Source organism: Sphaerodactylus townsendi, unplaced genomic scaffold (assembly GCF_021028975.2).
Source record: "Sphaerodactylus townsendi isolate TG3544 unplaced genomic scaffold, MPM_Stown_v2.3 scaffold_22, whole genome shotgun sequence".
NCBI lineage: Eukaryota > Metazoa > Chordata > Lepidosauria > Squamata > Sphaerodactylidae > Sphaerodactylus > Sphaerodactylus townsendi.
Window position 1 is genome coordinate 1,384,259 of NW_025950385.1, and position 17,405 is coordinate 1,401,663.

At 48.1% G+C, this 17,405-nt stretch overlaps 1 protein-coding gene across 1 annotated transcript in view; it reads right to left on the reverse strand.

The window, feature by feature from the left end:
• The window catches only part of ACACA (acetyl-CoA carboxylase alpha), a 246,860-nt gene that overhangs the window by 206,692 nt on the left and 22,763 nt on the right, over positions 1 to 17,405 (reverse strand). The window contains 4 exon segments of the mRNA XM_048482780.1: positions 6,178 to 6,341; positions 9,136 to 9,297; positions 10,553 to 10,723; positions 12,534 to 12,743. Of these exon segments, the coding sequence (XP_048338737.1) occupies positions 6,178 to 6,341; positions 9,136 to 9,297; positions 10,553 to 10,723; positions 12,534 to 12,743 (707 nt within the window).

Genomic DNA, 17,405 nt, shown 5'->3' on the forward strand with positions numbered 1-17,405 from the left:
GCAACGGCGTGGAAGGAGCCAATTTTATCAATACCGGCGGGTTTTTTTTGTACTCGCTATGAACCGCATTATTATAGGGCGATTTCGCAAACGAATTAGCTCGCACCAATTCGAAAGCCCGGTGGTAGTTAAAATAACGTAGTCATTTCGCTCTAGGGTTCTGTTCGTTTCTCCGACTTCACCGCTTTGAACGTGGTAGGGCGGTAACCGCCGGGCGCCCTAACAACCCTAGAAAAGCTTTCCAGAACTTTGAAATGAATTAGCCGGGTCGACCACCTTAACGGGCGAGGTAGGACGTAAACATGCTGAATGAACAGACGCGCTCAACTTAGGAGCGGAGGGGATGGAAGCACATGGGATGAAATGGGCTTTGTTTAGAAATAAATAAGTCCACCACCACCCACAAGACCGCGGTTGCTGACTTTCTGGCAAATCTGTAATAAAATCCATGGAGATGACTTCCAGGGCGGAGGCCACCGAGGTTTCAACAGACCATGGGTTTTCCCCGAATGTTCTTGGCTTCTGCACAAACAGAGCAACCTTTAATATACGCCTCAATGTCTCTTGAAAGACGCTACCACCAGAACTGACGCTGGCCAAATGCAGAGTTTTAGAAAGCCAAAATGTCCAGCCGAGCGGCATCATGGCAGGCCTCGAACTCCGCTACGAGGGGAGGCACGTTCAACACTTCCCCGCCGCCAAACGCCATTCTCCAAACGCTAATTGAGTCACCGGAGGCTCGCTGCAGCCCCGGCCCTCGAAGTTCCCGTAGGGAAAGGAGAGACCAGGCTGGGAATACGGAGAAAGGAGGAGCTGATGTCTGAGATCGGGTGACAGCCAGCCCTAATTGAGGGGAGAGAACAGTGCGCTGGATGTCCCGGTGAAGGCAGCTCCATGGCACCTCTCCTCGGTAGGCGCTGAGAGCCGCATCAGCCAGTTTATTGGTTTTTTCCGAAAAAAATGGACTGTGAAAGAGAAACGAGAAAAGAACGCCTCCAACGGTTGCTTCATGACATCTTGAGGGGTGGAGAGGGCGCCGTTCTTGTGATCCGACCAAACCTGAAAGGTGTTTAGCCTCCAGCCAGTGGCCAAGCAGAGAGTGTCACTTTGATGGTCGCAGTCTCTTTATCGCCTACAGTCCAGTTGAGTTCAGCAATCGAGAATTTTGATAAATAAGACAGTCGAACCAGCCTATCATCTTTTATTTCTGCAACAGGTTGCCCCCAAGCGCTTTGTCCGAGGCATCCACGCGAACCACAAACGGAGATCTGGGTCAGGTGCTTTAGGATAGGTTCGTGGTAAAGCAGATTTTAAAAAGCTGAAAGGTCAGCCTGACATTCTTCAGACCAGGAAAGGGGCCTCCGGCTTACGTCAGTGGATCTTTACCCTTAGTGCTTAAGAGGTCTGTGAGAGGGAGATCAGTTCAGCCTAATTGGGTAAGTATAAAGTCACGATAGAAATTAGCAAACCTAGAAAAGATTGAGTTCTTTCGTTGGTAGGGCAGGCCATTGGAGGACTGCATCAATCTTAGCAGGGATCCATTTTAGGCCCCTCGGCGAGATCCGCAACCCAAATAGTCAATAGAGGTTTGGTGGAAACAGCACTGAAAGTTTGGCAAGAGGGAGTTGTTGAGCAACGTCATCATTCTAACCAATGCTTCATGCTCCTCCATGGTTTGTGAATAAATTAACATCACTTCTAAGTACACCACTACTCCCTTGTACAATAAATCATGGAGAACTTCAAGCGATAAGGGCCATAAAAGCCCGGGCCCCACTTAACCCGGTAATTTGGCATTATTAAGTATTCAAACTGTCCAAACTTTGTGTTAAATGCGTAGTCAAGGTTCATAGCCTTCAGCAATTCTGACCCTGTAGTAAGCTCTCAAGTCCAATTTAGTAAAGATGATTCCTGCCCACGCGCCTAAAAGGTCCTTGATTAATGGCAAAAGGGTATTTATTGGATAGGAGACTGCATTGAGCTCCTACGGTAATCTGTGCAGAGCCGTGAAAGACCCATCTTTTACGAACAATACAGGAGCAGCATGTGTGTTTGGTAGTTCGCCGTGATGAACCCGCTGTAGCTGGTGGTGTTCTCAAAGTGACCAGTTCCTCCTCATTGGGACTCATGTGTAGATTCTACTTGGCAGTTGCTCTTGGCTGTATTAATGCATTTTGCAGTCAGGGTCTCTTATGGGGTGGCAACTCGACTGGTTCTTGTTCCTGAAATACTCTGGCTAGATCTTGGTACTGCATTGCCGAATCGAGCACCGCTGATGAAGCCAGGGTGTACCAAGAGAAGCCGAAGTTTTCCCCCCCAATTCATGTTCACCGTGAGGGAGGGTCAGTGAATTCTAAGATCCTTTCTTCCAAAGGAATTTTGGTTCATGCAACAACCATGGCATGCCCAGAACTATAGAGCCGAATAACCGCCAAAATAAAACCACTTTCTCCCCAAACGTCGCCACGGTGAGGAGAACCGCTGCTTTTGAACTGGGCTGGTCCTTCGCCCCGAGAGGACTGTCATTCATTTGGGTGTGAATGGTATGGGCTTAGCCAGGGGACTTGGTCTAGACCTAGCTCCTCCGCTTCACCTGGGGCCGCGAGATTAAGCAATGGGAGCAAGCTTCGTGAATCCACAAGCGGCTGAGGCTATAATACGGTATGCCATAGCGGGCTGGCCAGAAACTTTGGATTGTAATGGGGAGCTGCCTTCACTCAATCGCTGCCTGAGTCGAACCCATGTCCATGGGGGCTGAAGAAAGGCAAACAGCTGCTTCCTCCTCTGGGTCACTGATGACTGCCTTAGATGAGCCTGGGGCGGCCCGGATTTATGCCGGCTTGGCAGATGGGTGCGCGCGTCGGAGCGTTGGCTTTGCTTTTCGCAGTTAAGGCCAGATGACCTGGTCCTCCGCGAGCATTACACACAATCCCAGTCGGGCGACGCTGAGGTGGTCTCGTGGGCGGCTGGGCTTGGCTTGGTGGGCGAAAGTGGCAGGTTTTACATGGGCGGCCCGCACGGTATATTCCAAACGACGCCACCTGGGATCCCAGTTCAATCCAATCAGCAATAGCGGGAACCCGCTAATTAAAAAACACCGGGCTCACGAGCTTGCCGCCAACAGCATCCGAGAAGTATTCAAGATTTCATGCGCCAGGCCACTCAGGGAGTCGGCAGCCGCCGCATCTAAATTAATGGGGCAAATCCTGCAAACGAAGCCGTTGCCTTGCTGAATAGTTTTGATGGCGGATGGCTTCATTTTCAGCACCGATCTTGGAAGCCGCAGCCCTTAAGGCTTGGAGGAATGCGGCACCGCAGCATCTTCATCTTGCAGGTTCAAAAGAGTCACAACCAGTTGCCGTCACTTCCCCATCCAGGACTGAGCCGATGTCCCGTGATTTTTTTTCGGCCAGACCGCATAAATCGCCATAGTCTTCCATGTGGGCATCGAAAGGTAAAGATGAAGTAGGAAGCTTGGAAGCCGTCCCATCAAACGTGGCAGGTATTGGAGGTCTGTAGTATCCCCTTCCACGCTCCCCATACTGCGGGCGGGTTGCGCAGGTTGAGCAGGTTGAGGCAGCTGCTTTAGGGGCCGGAATTCATAGAAGCAGAAATAAAAGGCTTTTGGGGTGTAAAGACCGCTTATTCAGACATCTAGAAAGCTCACGACACGCGAGTGCAGGAATAAGATCTCCGCCAGAAACACAGGTTATAACTCTGTCCATCCCAATCCCTCCCGATTCTATGCGGGAACGGAGGTCTCATCTCCTCGCAGAGATACGTCTCCACCGGAGAAGCCCCATCAGCCCGGGCTGTGGAATGTAGTCATGCCAGGCGTTGCCCGGCCATCAACAATTTATTGAACTTTTACACTTTAGCAGACGCTTAGGTGGGTTTCGCAACCTATGGTGCTCCAGATGTTCATGGGCTACAATTCTCATCATCCCCTGGCCAATTGGAGCACCATAGATTGGCCACCCCTACAGTAGACTCTGCTTAGAGCAGCTGTTTTCTCCAGGAGAACTGATCTCTGTTGTCAAGAAGAAGAAGAAGAAGAAGAAGAAGAAGAAGAAGAAGAAGAAGAAGAAGAAGAAGAAGAAGAAGAAGAAGAAGAAGAAGAAGAAGAAGAAGAAGAAGAAGAAGAAGAAGAAGAAGAAGAAGAAGAAGAAGAAGAAGAAGAAGAAGAAGAAGAGGAGGAGGAGGAGGAGGAGGAGGAGGAGAAGGAGAAGGAGAAGGAGAAGGAGAAGGAGAAGGAGAAGGAGAAGGAGAAGGAGAAGGAGAAGGAGAAGGAGAAGGAGAAGGAGAAGGAAGAGAAGGAAAAGAAGGAAAAGAAAAGAAAAAGAAAAGAAAAAGAAGAAGAAGAAGAGGAGGAGGAGGAGGAGGAGGAGGAGGAGGAGGAGGAGGAGGAGGAGGAGGAGGAGGAGGAGTTTGGATTTATATCCCCCCTTTCTCCTCCTGCAGGAGGAGAAGGCGAGTTGCTGGTTGCCTGCTGTAAGGCCAGTCAGCAACTACCCGGGGCAAGCCAAGGCTCCTTGGGGAGGCAGGAACAACGTGGCTGGGACAGCAGGAAGCCACGGTCACAATAAGCAAAGGTTAGCTGTGGCGGCCATTTCATGGCTGGCTCTGCTTCCTGCGGCCACTATTTTGTGGCAGTCTTCCCGTGGCTGTGCCCACCAGCCTGTGTCAAAATTTCAAAGGTGCCCACAGGCACGAAAAAGTCGGGGACCCCGCTGCTGCCTGCCATCTGTGACAGCTGCGTACGCAGAGATTCTCCCCACGTGTAATCAACCGCTGCTTCCTAGCCCATGTAACATACAAATAATTACCCTACATATCCCACAAAATGAGCGTTGCTGTCGTTTTTGTCCTGATACAACTGATTCACTTTCTCATATTCTGCTTCACTGTTCGAAACACAACAACATCAGAACTGATTGGAGAACTGTATGACCAGCAGGATTTATGCTCCTTTCTGATGAGATAAAAATGGCTAAGCTTCTAAATAACTCTAATGCTGAAATCTCTGAAGCTGTTGCTACATTTTTACTCTGTGCACTGCAAGTTGTGCAATAATGATCTTTTTATTGCATTTGGAATTCATGACACACTCCGGTTTTATGCCTAATAAAGGTTTTGGGTTTGGATTTGGAACCACAAGCCGCACATTCACACCTAGGTGGAAAAGAGGGTGTAAACGGAACATCGAGTTTCATTGGTTCTACAGCTTAACCCTTCAGGAATGTACCACCAAAAGTAGGTCTCTAAGACTTTCTTCACATCCCATCGATTACTGACTCTTTGATCTGGAAGGCCTTCCAGGTCAAGCACTACACAATCCCCCAAATTCATCACCCACACCCTAGTGACTCAGACATTTCAGTAACCCGGTGGCAACCACAGACCTTGATCGCACGAGATTAAAGTAGACACGGATCAGTTTCGGCCAAAATCCTGCCCCGGACTAAGTGGCGCTTCTCGATCCGGACTATTTCCCCCTAGTTCGCTTAAGGCAGGGGTCCCCAAACTTTTTAAACAGGGGGCCAGTTCACTGTCCCTCAGACTGTTGGAGGGCCGGACTAAAAAAAACTATGAACAATGCACAAATGATTGTAAAATGTTTGATTTCACCTTTCAGCCTTTCTGTCATGGTCTATTTTTAGAACAGTGACCAAAGTATGTCAAGTACAGGGTGGGCTCCAAATATTGTTGGGGAGGCTGTGGAATACCTTCCCCTGTAAAAAAAAGCAGAACTTTCCCAATGAAGCATTCCATCTAACCCAGGATCAGGTATCTTCCTGGGTTCTTCCTCCCTAGCAGCCAGCAAGCGATTCGCCAGCCTGGCTGATGCCAATGGGAGTGAGGCGGAACAGAAAGCCTGAGAGCAACACATGGAGTAGCCGAGAGGGAAGGGCGGAGCAGGCGTTGCCACATGTAAGGTTTCCAACTCTGGGTCAGAAAATGCATGGAGATTTGTGGGTGCCATCATGTAATTGCAATCAACAGCTGTTGGGGCCGGTTCCTCCTCTCCCTCGAGCCCCCACTGCACATGAATGGAGCCATCACCGCCATGCCTGGCGGGCCGGATAAATGCCTTCAGGGGGCCACATTTGGCCCCCGGGCCGTAGTTTGGGGACCCCTGGCTTAAGGCTTTCCCCGTAGTTCATTCCCTCGACTTACGAGATGGCTTCCTCTCGGTTTTCTCCCCACGAGAAGCAGTGACCGAACTGAGAGTCAGCAAATTCGTGAAGGCCCCCGGCGGCAGCCACGCTGAAATAGCCCCAGACGTTCTTATTGCTGCGGAAATTCAGTTCCTGGACTGTTCCAGAGCTGGGTTTGAATCCCTGCAGAGCGAGAGGTGACATTATGAAGACCTGCACAGTCCACAGGTAGGGCTGGATTTTCATGTTTAATCACCCCCCAAAAATGTTCTTTACCAGTTTTTCAGGTGAATTCGTGTGATGCAGTCTTTTTTAATGTACAAAATGCAGATTGCCCTAAAACTCACTGAGGGTCAAGTAGGAAGATGGGTGTGAAATATTTGCTAACTCGTATATTTATGCCCCTTCTTTTCGGCCAGAGTGGCTCTCCCAAAGACAAATGAACTTAAAATCCCGCTAGTACAAATGCACGCGCTGGGCTAGGAGAAGGGATCCTTGCCGTTTACTCTGAGAGTTATATTCCTCCTCCTCTTCTCTTGCATTCTGGCTCTTACTATAGGCCACGCAGCAATGTGTTTTTAATTAAAGTTGGTTACTGAAATGCCAATTTCCCCCTTTACCTAGTGACAAAAGTTTCGCTGTGCTATAGAGAGTGTCTTAACCTACTGCATCTGTGTATGGTTCTCCAGTTGCACAGTGGCAGATAGAATGGGACCGCGTTACCCCATATGTCCCCACTAGACCTCTGCGCTCAGCAGAGGCCAATTTACTGGTAGTCCCTGGCCCCTCAATGATGCGGCTGGCCTCCACTCGGGCCAGGACCTTTACAGCCCTGGCCCCTGCCTGGTGGAACACTCTTCCTCCAGCTTTCCGGGCCCTGCGGGATCTTGGTGATTTCCGCAGGGCCTGTAAGACGGAGTTGTTCCGCCGGGCCTTTGGAGTGCCCAGCCGCTGAAGGTGCCCCCCCCCCCCTCTTTCATCCCCATGGAAATTTGGGTTCATTATCATCTACAGAACCCACCCTTTCTTCTCTCCTCTTGGGAGGGTTTAAGAAGGATTTTAACGGGCATTCTTACATATTAATTGCTGCATCTTAATTTATATTATTGAGAGATTATTGTATTTGATTTTATGTTTATTTGTATTTGAATTTTATGTTGTTCACCGCCCAGAGCCCTTCGGGGATTGGGCGGTATATAAGTTTGAAAAATAAATAAATAAATAAATAAAAAGGCGCTCCAAAGGGTGATCACTACGGCACAGAGGATTATCGGCTGCCCTCTCCCCTCCTTGGAAGAACTCTATAATTCCCGAAGCCGAAAGAAAGCCCAAAATATTCTGGGAGACCTGTCTCATCCAGCACACTCTCTTTTTGAACCGTGATAAACTCTGCGGCTTCGTGTTGATGTGTTTGGGGCTGTGTAGGGATGGGTGGAGGAAGGGGCAAGTGAGGATGGGGCATGAGTCTGGAATTGTGGGCATCGAGGAATGCCGCTGTAAATTTCGTTGTGCGTGCGCAATGACAATAAATGCTTATGCTTATGCTGCGGCATCCAGAAGAAGTAGGGTCTCGTTAGCTTCTAAAGGGGCTGTGGAGGTGGATTCCCAGTCCCCTGCTCTAAAGTGCCTCCTTCAAGTTGCTGCAGGCATCCAACAATCGGGGCCTAAATACATCTCTAACCTGATAAGGGCTTCCTCTCTGGAAAACAAACCGAGCAACGCAGATTATCTTCCTCAGGACAGACCTAACAGCTGTGTTTTTCTAATCGCTGGGATATAAACAACCCTGTCTGAAGAGTATTCTCTCAATTCCCCATCACCACCAAGATCTAGGTTTCCCAGGCTAGAGTATCTTCCTCCTCACCCACTAGGACAGAGGGGAGGTTAGGCAAACCTCCACCGCAGGCAAAGTTTCAACCTCTCAGATATTAATGCAACTTCTCAGATAGAAGGACTTATTGGTGCAACATGTAACGATGGCTCAGTTGAATCTCTGGCCCACCAATTACTACACCGTCTCAGAGTCAAGGAAATCAGATCCAAGGATGTGAATCTTACTCCTTTACATTTACCCCATCTCCCCGATTTAATTAGATTACACTACTTGATGGACAACCCTGATCCTTCTCTCTGTATGACAGTGGCAGACTTTCTCCTGGAAATTACTGAACGCCAGTAGATTTCCTTCAACCTAACATTTATTTCCTGTATTGTATATGCCAGTGATGACGAACCTTTTCGAGACCAAGTGCCCAAACTGCAACCCAAAACCCACTTATTTATCGCAAAGTGCCAACACGGCAATTTAACCTGAATACTGAGGTTTTAGTATAGAAAAAAAGGTTGGCTCCAAGGCATGCGTTACTCAGGAGTAAGCTTGGTGGTAGTCAGTGGCTTTACGTTGAAGCAACTGTGCAACGCTTCGAACGGGTGAATCACGACCCTAGGAGGGTTTACTCAGAAGCAAACCCCATTGTCAGCAACCGAGCTTACTCCCAGGTAAGGGATCATGTTTTCGTTCTTCCCATGAAAATCAGTGGGGTTTAACAGTGCTTAACAGGGTTCCCTACACTGCTTCCCCAAAACTAGGTCTTAGGTTTAATGCTAATAATCTCCATGAAATTATTACACTATTATCACATGACGAACTCTGTGCACGCGTGCCCACAGAGAGGGCTCTGAGTGCCACCTCTGGCACCCGTGCCATAGGTTCGCCATCACTGGTATATGCTTTTTAATCCGTTTTTTATTATTGTTGTACTGTTGTCTATGCCAAATAAAGGCTTGCTTCTCAACTTCTCAGACATGAATGCACGGAGACTGGCAACTTTATTGCAGATTTTACAGGTGAATATTTACAGAATTTCCAGGTTGCTTATAAAAACATGCCCTTTGTGGATTCTAGTAAAGCCACCAGCATGAAATGTTTGCTGTTTTTTAAACGAGACCAAGAGATAACCAGGAAAGAAAGGCTGACCTCATCTGGATTTTCGCTGGTGATGCGGGCAGCAATCACGTGGCCCCTGGGACAAGGCACGTGGGCGGAGTTATCAAAATCAATGGCTGTGTCTCCCCAGGGGGAGACCCCATACATCATCCGGATATCCTTGATCCTGTGGAGAGGAATCCCCATGGCGATCTAAAGAAGAGAAATAAAGATACTTGTTTGTTTATTCACGAAGGAAAATCAAGGCTGGGTCTGCCTTTCTGGCACAGTCCAAAGGGACACAGGATGGAGAAGAGGCGGCGGAGAGGGGACATCATTGCTCTCTTTAACTCTTTGAAATGCTGTCACAGAAGAAGTAGAAGAAGAAGAGGAGGAGGAGCAGGAGGGGGAGGAGCAGGAGGGGGAGGAGGAGGGGAGGAGGAGGAGGAGTTGTTTGGATTTATATCCCCCCTTTCTCTCCTGCAGGAGACTCAAAGGGACTCCTTGCCCTTCTCCCCTCACAACAAACACCCTGTGAGGTTGGTGGGGCTGAGAGAGCTCCGAGAAGCTGTGACTAGCCTAAGGTCACCCAGCTGGCGTGTGTGGGAGTGCACAGTTGGTGAGTCAGGGTTTCAACCACTTTAAGTTTGCAACTGCATAACCTTGCGGATTTATCTAAATTGCTGAACCTACCCTTTAATAGGGCAGAGGCCAACTCTATGATTCTATGTGCAATGGGTCCTGCCAGCTTTCTGGGCTTTAGTCAGCCCCACCTACCTCACTTTAAGGTGTCTGTTGTGGGGGGGGGAAGGAGCTTGTAAGTCACCTTGAGTCTCCTGCCAGGAGAGAAAGGTGGGATACAAATCCAAACTCCTCTTCTTCTTCTTACTTGGGGCCAAGAAGAAGAGTTTGGATTTATATCCCCCCTTTCTCTCCTGCAGGAGACTCAAAGGGGCTGACAATCTCCTTGCCCTCCCCCACTCACAACAAACACCCTGTGAGGTAGGTGGGGCTGAGAGAGCTCCGAGAAGCTCTGACTAGCCCAAGGTCACCCAGCTGGCATGTGTGGGAGTGTACAGGCTAATCTGAATTCCCCAGAGAAGCCTCCACAGCTCAGGCGGCAGAGTGGGGAATCAAACCCGGTTCCTCCAGATTAGATACACGAGCTCTTAACCTCCTACGCCACTGCTGCCCCTCTGTTGCAAAAGAACTGGGAGTGGCCCATAAAGCAAACTAAGTTTCATGTTTGCCAAGGGAAAAATTTCTCAATTCCCCGGCCTTTATCCACAGATCAATCTCGCTCGGGTGCTGCCATGGCTTGCGATTCCCTTGCGCCAACTCAAGGATTAAACCCCTGAAGAAGCTCTCCCTGGCCTCCCGCTTACGGAGACGGATCTGGAAAAACCGGTTCATTCGGCAGAACCGGTTTACCTGCTTGCATCTCCTTCTGCAGAGGCTTCCGACTCACCTGCAGCTGAGCCGCGGGCAAGTTCACATCCGCCACCATCTCCGTGCAAGGGTGCTCCACTTGCAGCCGAGGGTTGAGCTCCAAGAAGTAGAAGCTGCCGTCCTGGCTGTAAAGGTACTCCACCGTCCCCGCGCTGACGTAGCCCACCATCTTGGCAAGCTTCACAGCACACTAAAGACACAAAACAGGATCAATCCGGTCAACCGTTAAAGTGACAGCTAAGAAAGACAGCAGCGAACTTCCCTGTGCGGCTGTAGTTCGTCGAGTGGATTTCTGTGGAGACACCCAATGGAAACTGCGCGTGCCGAGTACACGTGATGTGACTTGACCCCATGGATCAATCAGTTCTGGTCGCCACATCTCAAAAAGGATATCAAAGAGATCGAAAAAGTGCAGAGAAGGGCAACGAGGATGATTGAGGGACTGGAGCACCTTCCCTATGAGGAGAGGCTGCAGCGTTTGGGACTCTTTAGTTTGGAGAGGAGACGTCTGAGGGGCAATATGATTGAAGACTATAAAATTATGCATGGGGTAGAAAATGTTGACAGAGAGAATTTTTTCTCTCTTTCTCACAATACTAGAACCAGGGGGCATCCATTGAAAATGCTGGGGGGAAGAATTAGGACTAATAAAAGGAAACACTTCTTCACGCAACGTGTGATTGATGTTTGGAATATGCTGCCACAGGAGGTGGTGATGGCCACTCACTTGAATAGCTTTAAAAGAGGCTTGCATAGATTGATGGAGGAGAAGTCGATCTATGGCTACCAATCTTGATCCTCTTTGATCTGAGATTGCAAATGCCTTAACCAGTCCAGGTGCTCGGGAGCAACAGCCGCAGAAGGCCATTGCTTTCACATCCTGCCTGTGAGCTCCCAAAGGCACCTGGTGGGCCACTGCGAGTAGCAGAGTGCTGGACTAGATGGACTCTGCTCTGATCCAGCTGGCTTGTTCTTATGTTCTTATGTTAATAAGGGTCTGGTGCTTTGTGGGGAACAACCTTTACTTTTAAATATAGAGATGCCTATAGACTTGGAAACTTCTGAATATCAGAGCCGGGCGGCAGCATCAGGGAAAGGGGAAGGCCTTGGTCTCTATACCCTCTGCCCTGCCAGAGGAACTACCGTGTGAGACAGGATGCGACCATGACTACCAATTGGCCATGCTGGCAGGGGCAGGTGGGAATTGTAGTCCATGAACATCTGGAGTGCCATAGGTTCGCCACCACAGCCTATGCCCTGCCAGTTGACTACCATGTGAGACAGGATGCTGGGCTAGGTGGACCACTGGTCTGAACCAGCAGGGCTCTTCGGATGTTCACCAGTGCATAGATGAGCTGCAGGACATTCAAACAAGGATCTCCTTCAGCCGTGAATCCAAACCACCTCAGCAGTGGTGGGATCCAAACATTTTAGTAACAGGTTCCCATGGTGGTGGGATTCAAACTGTGGCGTAGCGCCAATGGAGCTGGACATGATGGGGGCGTGGCCAGGCATCCCAGGGGCGGGGCATTCCTGGGCAGGGCTGTGGCATGGACGCCGGTCCTTGGGTGGGAAACGAATGCACACAGGCGCAGGGTGCCACGCACGCCGGTGCACCTCCTGCTAGACTGCTTCAAGTTCTGCGCGCTACTGCTGAGAGGAGGGCCGTTACTAAGGCCAAAATCACGTGGCAAAATCACCCATTAGTAACCCCCTCTCGGCACACACAAATAATTAGTAACCTACTCTCGGGAGCCTGTGAGAAGCTGCTGGGTCCCACCTCTGCACCTCAGCTAGGCAGACTAGAGATTACATCTGTGTCTTTCTGACCAAGAAGCAACAGTTCTACCAACCACCTCTGAGCTATTCCTGTCGTATACAAATGATGACAAACCCGCCTATGATGTATTGATCTAGTTTGCCACCTTAAAAAACAACAACAACAACTATCTGGGGTCAGTCTTCTCCCATGTGAAGTTTCCAGACCCATTCCCACCTACCTGTTCCATGTGTTCGAACACCGCCAACGTGGCGATGGAGGCCGGAGCTTCCTCAATGATCTTCTGGTGCCGGCGCTGCACTGAACAGTCACGGCCAAAGAGAGAGATGGCGTTGCCGTACTGGTCGGCGAGGATCTGGACCTCCAGGTGCCGAGACTGTTTTGCAAGGCGCATCACAAAGATAGGGGACCCTGGCACTTCCGCCTGCACCTGGGAAACAAACGGGCCACAAGATATCAGCCCATCGTTGCTGACAGGATGGGTGCTCACGTCCAGCTTAGATGTGGCTCAAGACCAGGTGGTTTGTCAGCTACCAATAGCTCTCACTGCTGCTCAGCGGTTCATGTCACCATTAGAAGACTCAGGAGAAGATGCAGTGGTGGGATCCAAAAATTTTAGTAACAGGTTCCCATGGTGGTGGGATTCAAACTATGGCGTAATGCCAATAAGGCTTGGCCGGGCATTCCAGGGGCGGGGCATTCCTGGGTGGGGCTGTGGCAAGGACGCAGCCGCTGCGCCGGTCCTTGGGCGGGAAACGAATGCACGCAGGCGCAGGCTGCCGCGCACGCCGGTGCACCTCCTGCTAGACTGCTTCAAGTTCTGCGCGCTACTGCTGAGAGGAGGAGTGTAACTAAGGCAAAATCACCAATTAGTAACCCCCTCTCGGCACACGCAAATAATTAGTAACCTACTCTCGGGAACCTGTGAGAACCTGCTGGATCCCACCTCTGAGAAGATGGCACAAAGATCTGCTCTAGGCTTTTTTAAAAAAGCCTTTCGCTCATTTAATATCTTTTTTACCAGTCAGAATCAGGTAACCCGTTGGGATGGCAGGGGGGACCGGCTCTGGATTATTTTTCATTGTTCAGAAATCAGAAAGGTTGGAAGCCTCTGAGTTAAAACTGCCAGGCGATGATTTTAACCCCATCACCTTCACACAGCAGGTATCTCTCCCAAACAAGATCAAAGCGGAAAGGTCTAGCGCAGTCCTGAAGAACAGCCGGTCATTCCTCCAAAGCCCCCGTCTGCCGCCGCTCCAATTGTGAGCAGCATGTTCTGTCCATGGGCCGACCCGATACCATGAGACGCTCCTTTGTCGTATGGGAAGCACCCCAAATGAAAACCCTTCCCCATCCCAGTACTGCCCCCAGCTGGTGATCATCTCAACTGCATGGTGGGCTTCTTCCACCCATTCTAGTTAGCCACGATAGTCTATTGTAACAAAACTTTACAGCCCTGGCCCCTACCTGGTGGAACAGGCTCCCAGGTGAGATCAGAGCCCTGCAGGATACACAGAGTTCCCACAGGACTTGCAAAATGGACCTGTTCCGCCAGGCATTTGGCCAGCCGGGGTAACATCTAATTGAGAGCTATATCGCTATAATAACACCTGGCCTCCTGTGGGCACAGCGAAAGGGGGAGAGAAGAAATCTGACGCCATCAAAAGTAAATGGTTCTTAGCCTGTGGGAAGGGTTGATTGTTTTAATTATTTATTATGTTTTAACGACTTGTTGTTAACCGCCCTGAGCCCCTTGGGGGAGGGCGGGAAAGAAAGAAAGAAAGAAAGAAAGAAAGAAAGAAAGAAAGAAAGAAAGAAAGAAAGAAAGAAAGAAAGAAAGAAAGAAAGAAAGAAAGAAAGAAAGAAAGAAAGAAAGAAAGAAAGAAAGAAAGAAAGAAAGAAAGAACGAGAGGGAGGGAGGGAGGGAGAGAAAGAAAGAGAGAAAGAGAGAAAGAGAGAAAGAGAGAAAGAGAGAAAGAAAGAAAGAAAGAAAGAAAGAAAGAAAGAAAGAAAGAAAGAAAGAAAGAAAGAAAGAAAGAAAGAAAGAAAGAAAGAAAGAAAGAAAGAAAGAAAGAAAGAAAGAAAGAAAGAAAGAAAGAAAGAAAGAAAGGCAAAGAGCAGTGGCACCTTAAAAAGTAACATTTATCTCCGCATAAAACTCTTGTGAGTCAAACCTCCCTCCTTCAGATGCGATAAAGAGCTCCTTACGCAGGAAACAATCCCTGAAAGATTTTTGACGGGATTCACATCAGGCTCCACTCTCTCTGGCCCCAACTCCTCCAGCCCGCTCTCCCTAGCTAGGATTTTTCCTACATAAATGTATAATATGATTTTCCCTTCATGGCATCTGAAGACGTGAGCTCTGACTCAGGAAAGTTCATGCTGGAATAAATGTTATCCATCTGCAAGATGCCATCAGACTCCTCTGTTATTCTTCCATAAGACCTAGAGTTCTTGACAGTATGAGTGGCTGAGAGGTACATGGGTCACAAACTTTATGCTTTTAAAAAGAAAATAGACAAATAAAAAGGTTGAGCTTTTGACCATTTCAGATTGAATGTTAAAATGAAAACAGTACAGTACAGTAAACCTTTATTAGGCATAAATAATTCTGAATACAGTATGTTCATATCATAAGCAACAATACAACGAGGAATCCAATACACTAAGTTAGGATAAATTATACACAAACTTTCTGGAGACCTATTGTGATATTCATATGTTAATTAAATCCGATTTGAACGACTTCTCACGTTTATTACAATGACTTGAGCCTCAGACATTAAATCAATGTAATTTAGATGATTTGGTACATCGAGGGACACATTTTAGTACCATCTTTGAGATATTACTTCCGCTAGATATGTAGCGACCCTAAAGGTTATCTCAGAAGATGCATCACTAAGTAAATACTTCACTACGTAAGCTGAAGGCAAATTTGTTTTAGGCTCATTCCGCACATGCAGAATAATGCACTTCCAAACTGCTTTCAGTGCTCTTTGACGCTGTGCGGAATAGCAAAATCCACTTGCAAACAGTTGTGAAAGTGGTTTGAAAACGCATTATTTTGCGTGTGCGGAAGGGGCCTCTGCTTTAATAATCGGGGTTATATAGTGACTACGTAACGCAGAGTGTAGCTGACATTCTAGGAGGATATGCTGTATTGGATCCACGGCATTTACAGAGCATGGGCATCGTCTGTCAGCGAATAAAACACCTTGAAATCTCCCAGCTCTTGCAATCGTGGTCGAATTCCAGAAGCCAAAGAGGTGAAAATAGCTTCTCAAAAAATCTCACGGGGCCTCAGGTATGAGATTTTTTTTTCCAACTAGAAATCGATCACATTCAAGTATGTAATCTACGTCTGAGTGATGGCCCACTAGAAGTAGTAATAAGGTTGCCTTCCTGTTTACTGGAAGCTACTCTCTTCAACAAAAGATGTGCCTTTCCGACTCCTGCTAGCCAGGAGCCTTTTAACTGGGAATGCCAGCGACTGAATTTTGGACCGCCTGCATAGCACTGATGCTTTATTTCTGGGCATTAGCCCCTTCGGCCTGCACTTTTACAGTTAGAGGATGGGGAGGGGGCTGACCTCTCTCCTAGACTAGAGAGCACAGAATAAATTATGCAAAAAATAGTGTGCCCTCTTTGCATTATTTGTATACACCAGTGCAGATGATTTATTAAGAGTTTCAACATCCAATGCTGAACTCCGAGACTGGGTGTACAGAGAAGATGCCAGAATAAACAGACAATTAATAGTCCAGACAAAAACTGCTCCATGGTATAAACTATTTAAAAGAGATCATGTTAGAGCTACATATCTGACCACTAACTAACAAGAAACCTAAGAACAGCTTACACTTCTATTAGATTACAATCAATGCCTTCAGCAGTGCTTAGTGGTAGATACACACGAGTACCATTTTCTCAGTGCTTTTGTATCTGTGGAAAACAAGAGCCTGAGGATCTCTTTCATTACATACTCTCCTGTCCTTTATATTCTGAAATAAGGAAAAGGTTTTTGGAGCCAATACTACCTAGGACAGCTTTTTTGTCCGATGATGAGAAACTGATTTTCTTATTATCTGATATTGATTCCTATGTTTCTTACAAGATGGCTCTCTTTGCCCCGGCGGCTAGGAAATTACGAGCAAAGTATTTAAAGCGCTGTTTGATGTTCCAAAGTACTGGAGGTTAACTTAGACTAGCTGAAGAAGCTGCAGAAACATCTGACGTATTCGATGGGGCATTTTAATCTAGAGATTGCGAATACTAGTAATTTATATTTTAATGTAAAACTAAGTTATCGTTTTAATTTAAATTATTGTTTTAATTAAGTTACTGTTTTAACTGCATGTATCTCTGTATTGTTATAGCCAATGGCTCAAACAATAAATCGTTGACTGACTGACTATACACCAGTGATAGCGAACCTTTTCGAGACCGAGTGCCCAAATTGGAACCCCAAACCCACTTATTTATCACAAAGTGACAACACGGCAATGTAACCAGAATGCTGAGGTTTTAGTTTAGGAAAAAACGGTTGGCTCCGAGGCGTGCGTTACTTGGGAGTAAGCTTGGTGGTAGTCGGTGGCTTTGAAGCAACTGTGCAACTCTTCCGACGAGTGAATCATGACCCTAGGAGGGCTTACTCAGAAGCAAGCCCCATTGCCAGCAACCGAGCTTACTCCCAGATAAAGGATTGTGCTTTAGTTCTTCGCATGAAAATCAGTGGGGTTTAACAGTGCTTAACAGGGTTACCTACACTGCTTCCCCAAAACTAGGTCTTAGGTTTAATGCTAATAATCGAGCCCAGTGGTCCAGGCCAGCCTAGATGTGTGTGGGGGGGGGGACTCTGTTTGTGCCCACAGAGAGAGCTCTGAGTGCCACCTCTGGCACCCGTGCCATAGGTTCGCCACCACTGGTATACACAAAGACCCCAACCTCTTTTGGTCCTGCTGTCACAAAAAATAATTTTGAGAGGGACAGGAGAGTACCGATCCAAAATGGCTGCCGCAGGCATCAAAGCCTCTACTAAAATGGCCACTGCAGAGGGCGGAGTCAAATGCAATGCCTTCCCGTCCCACTT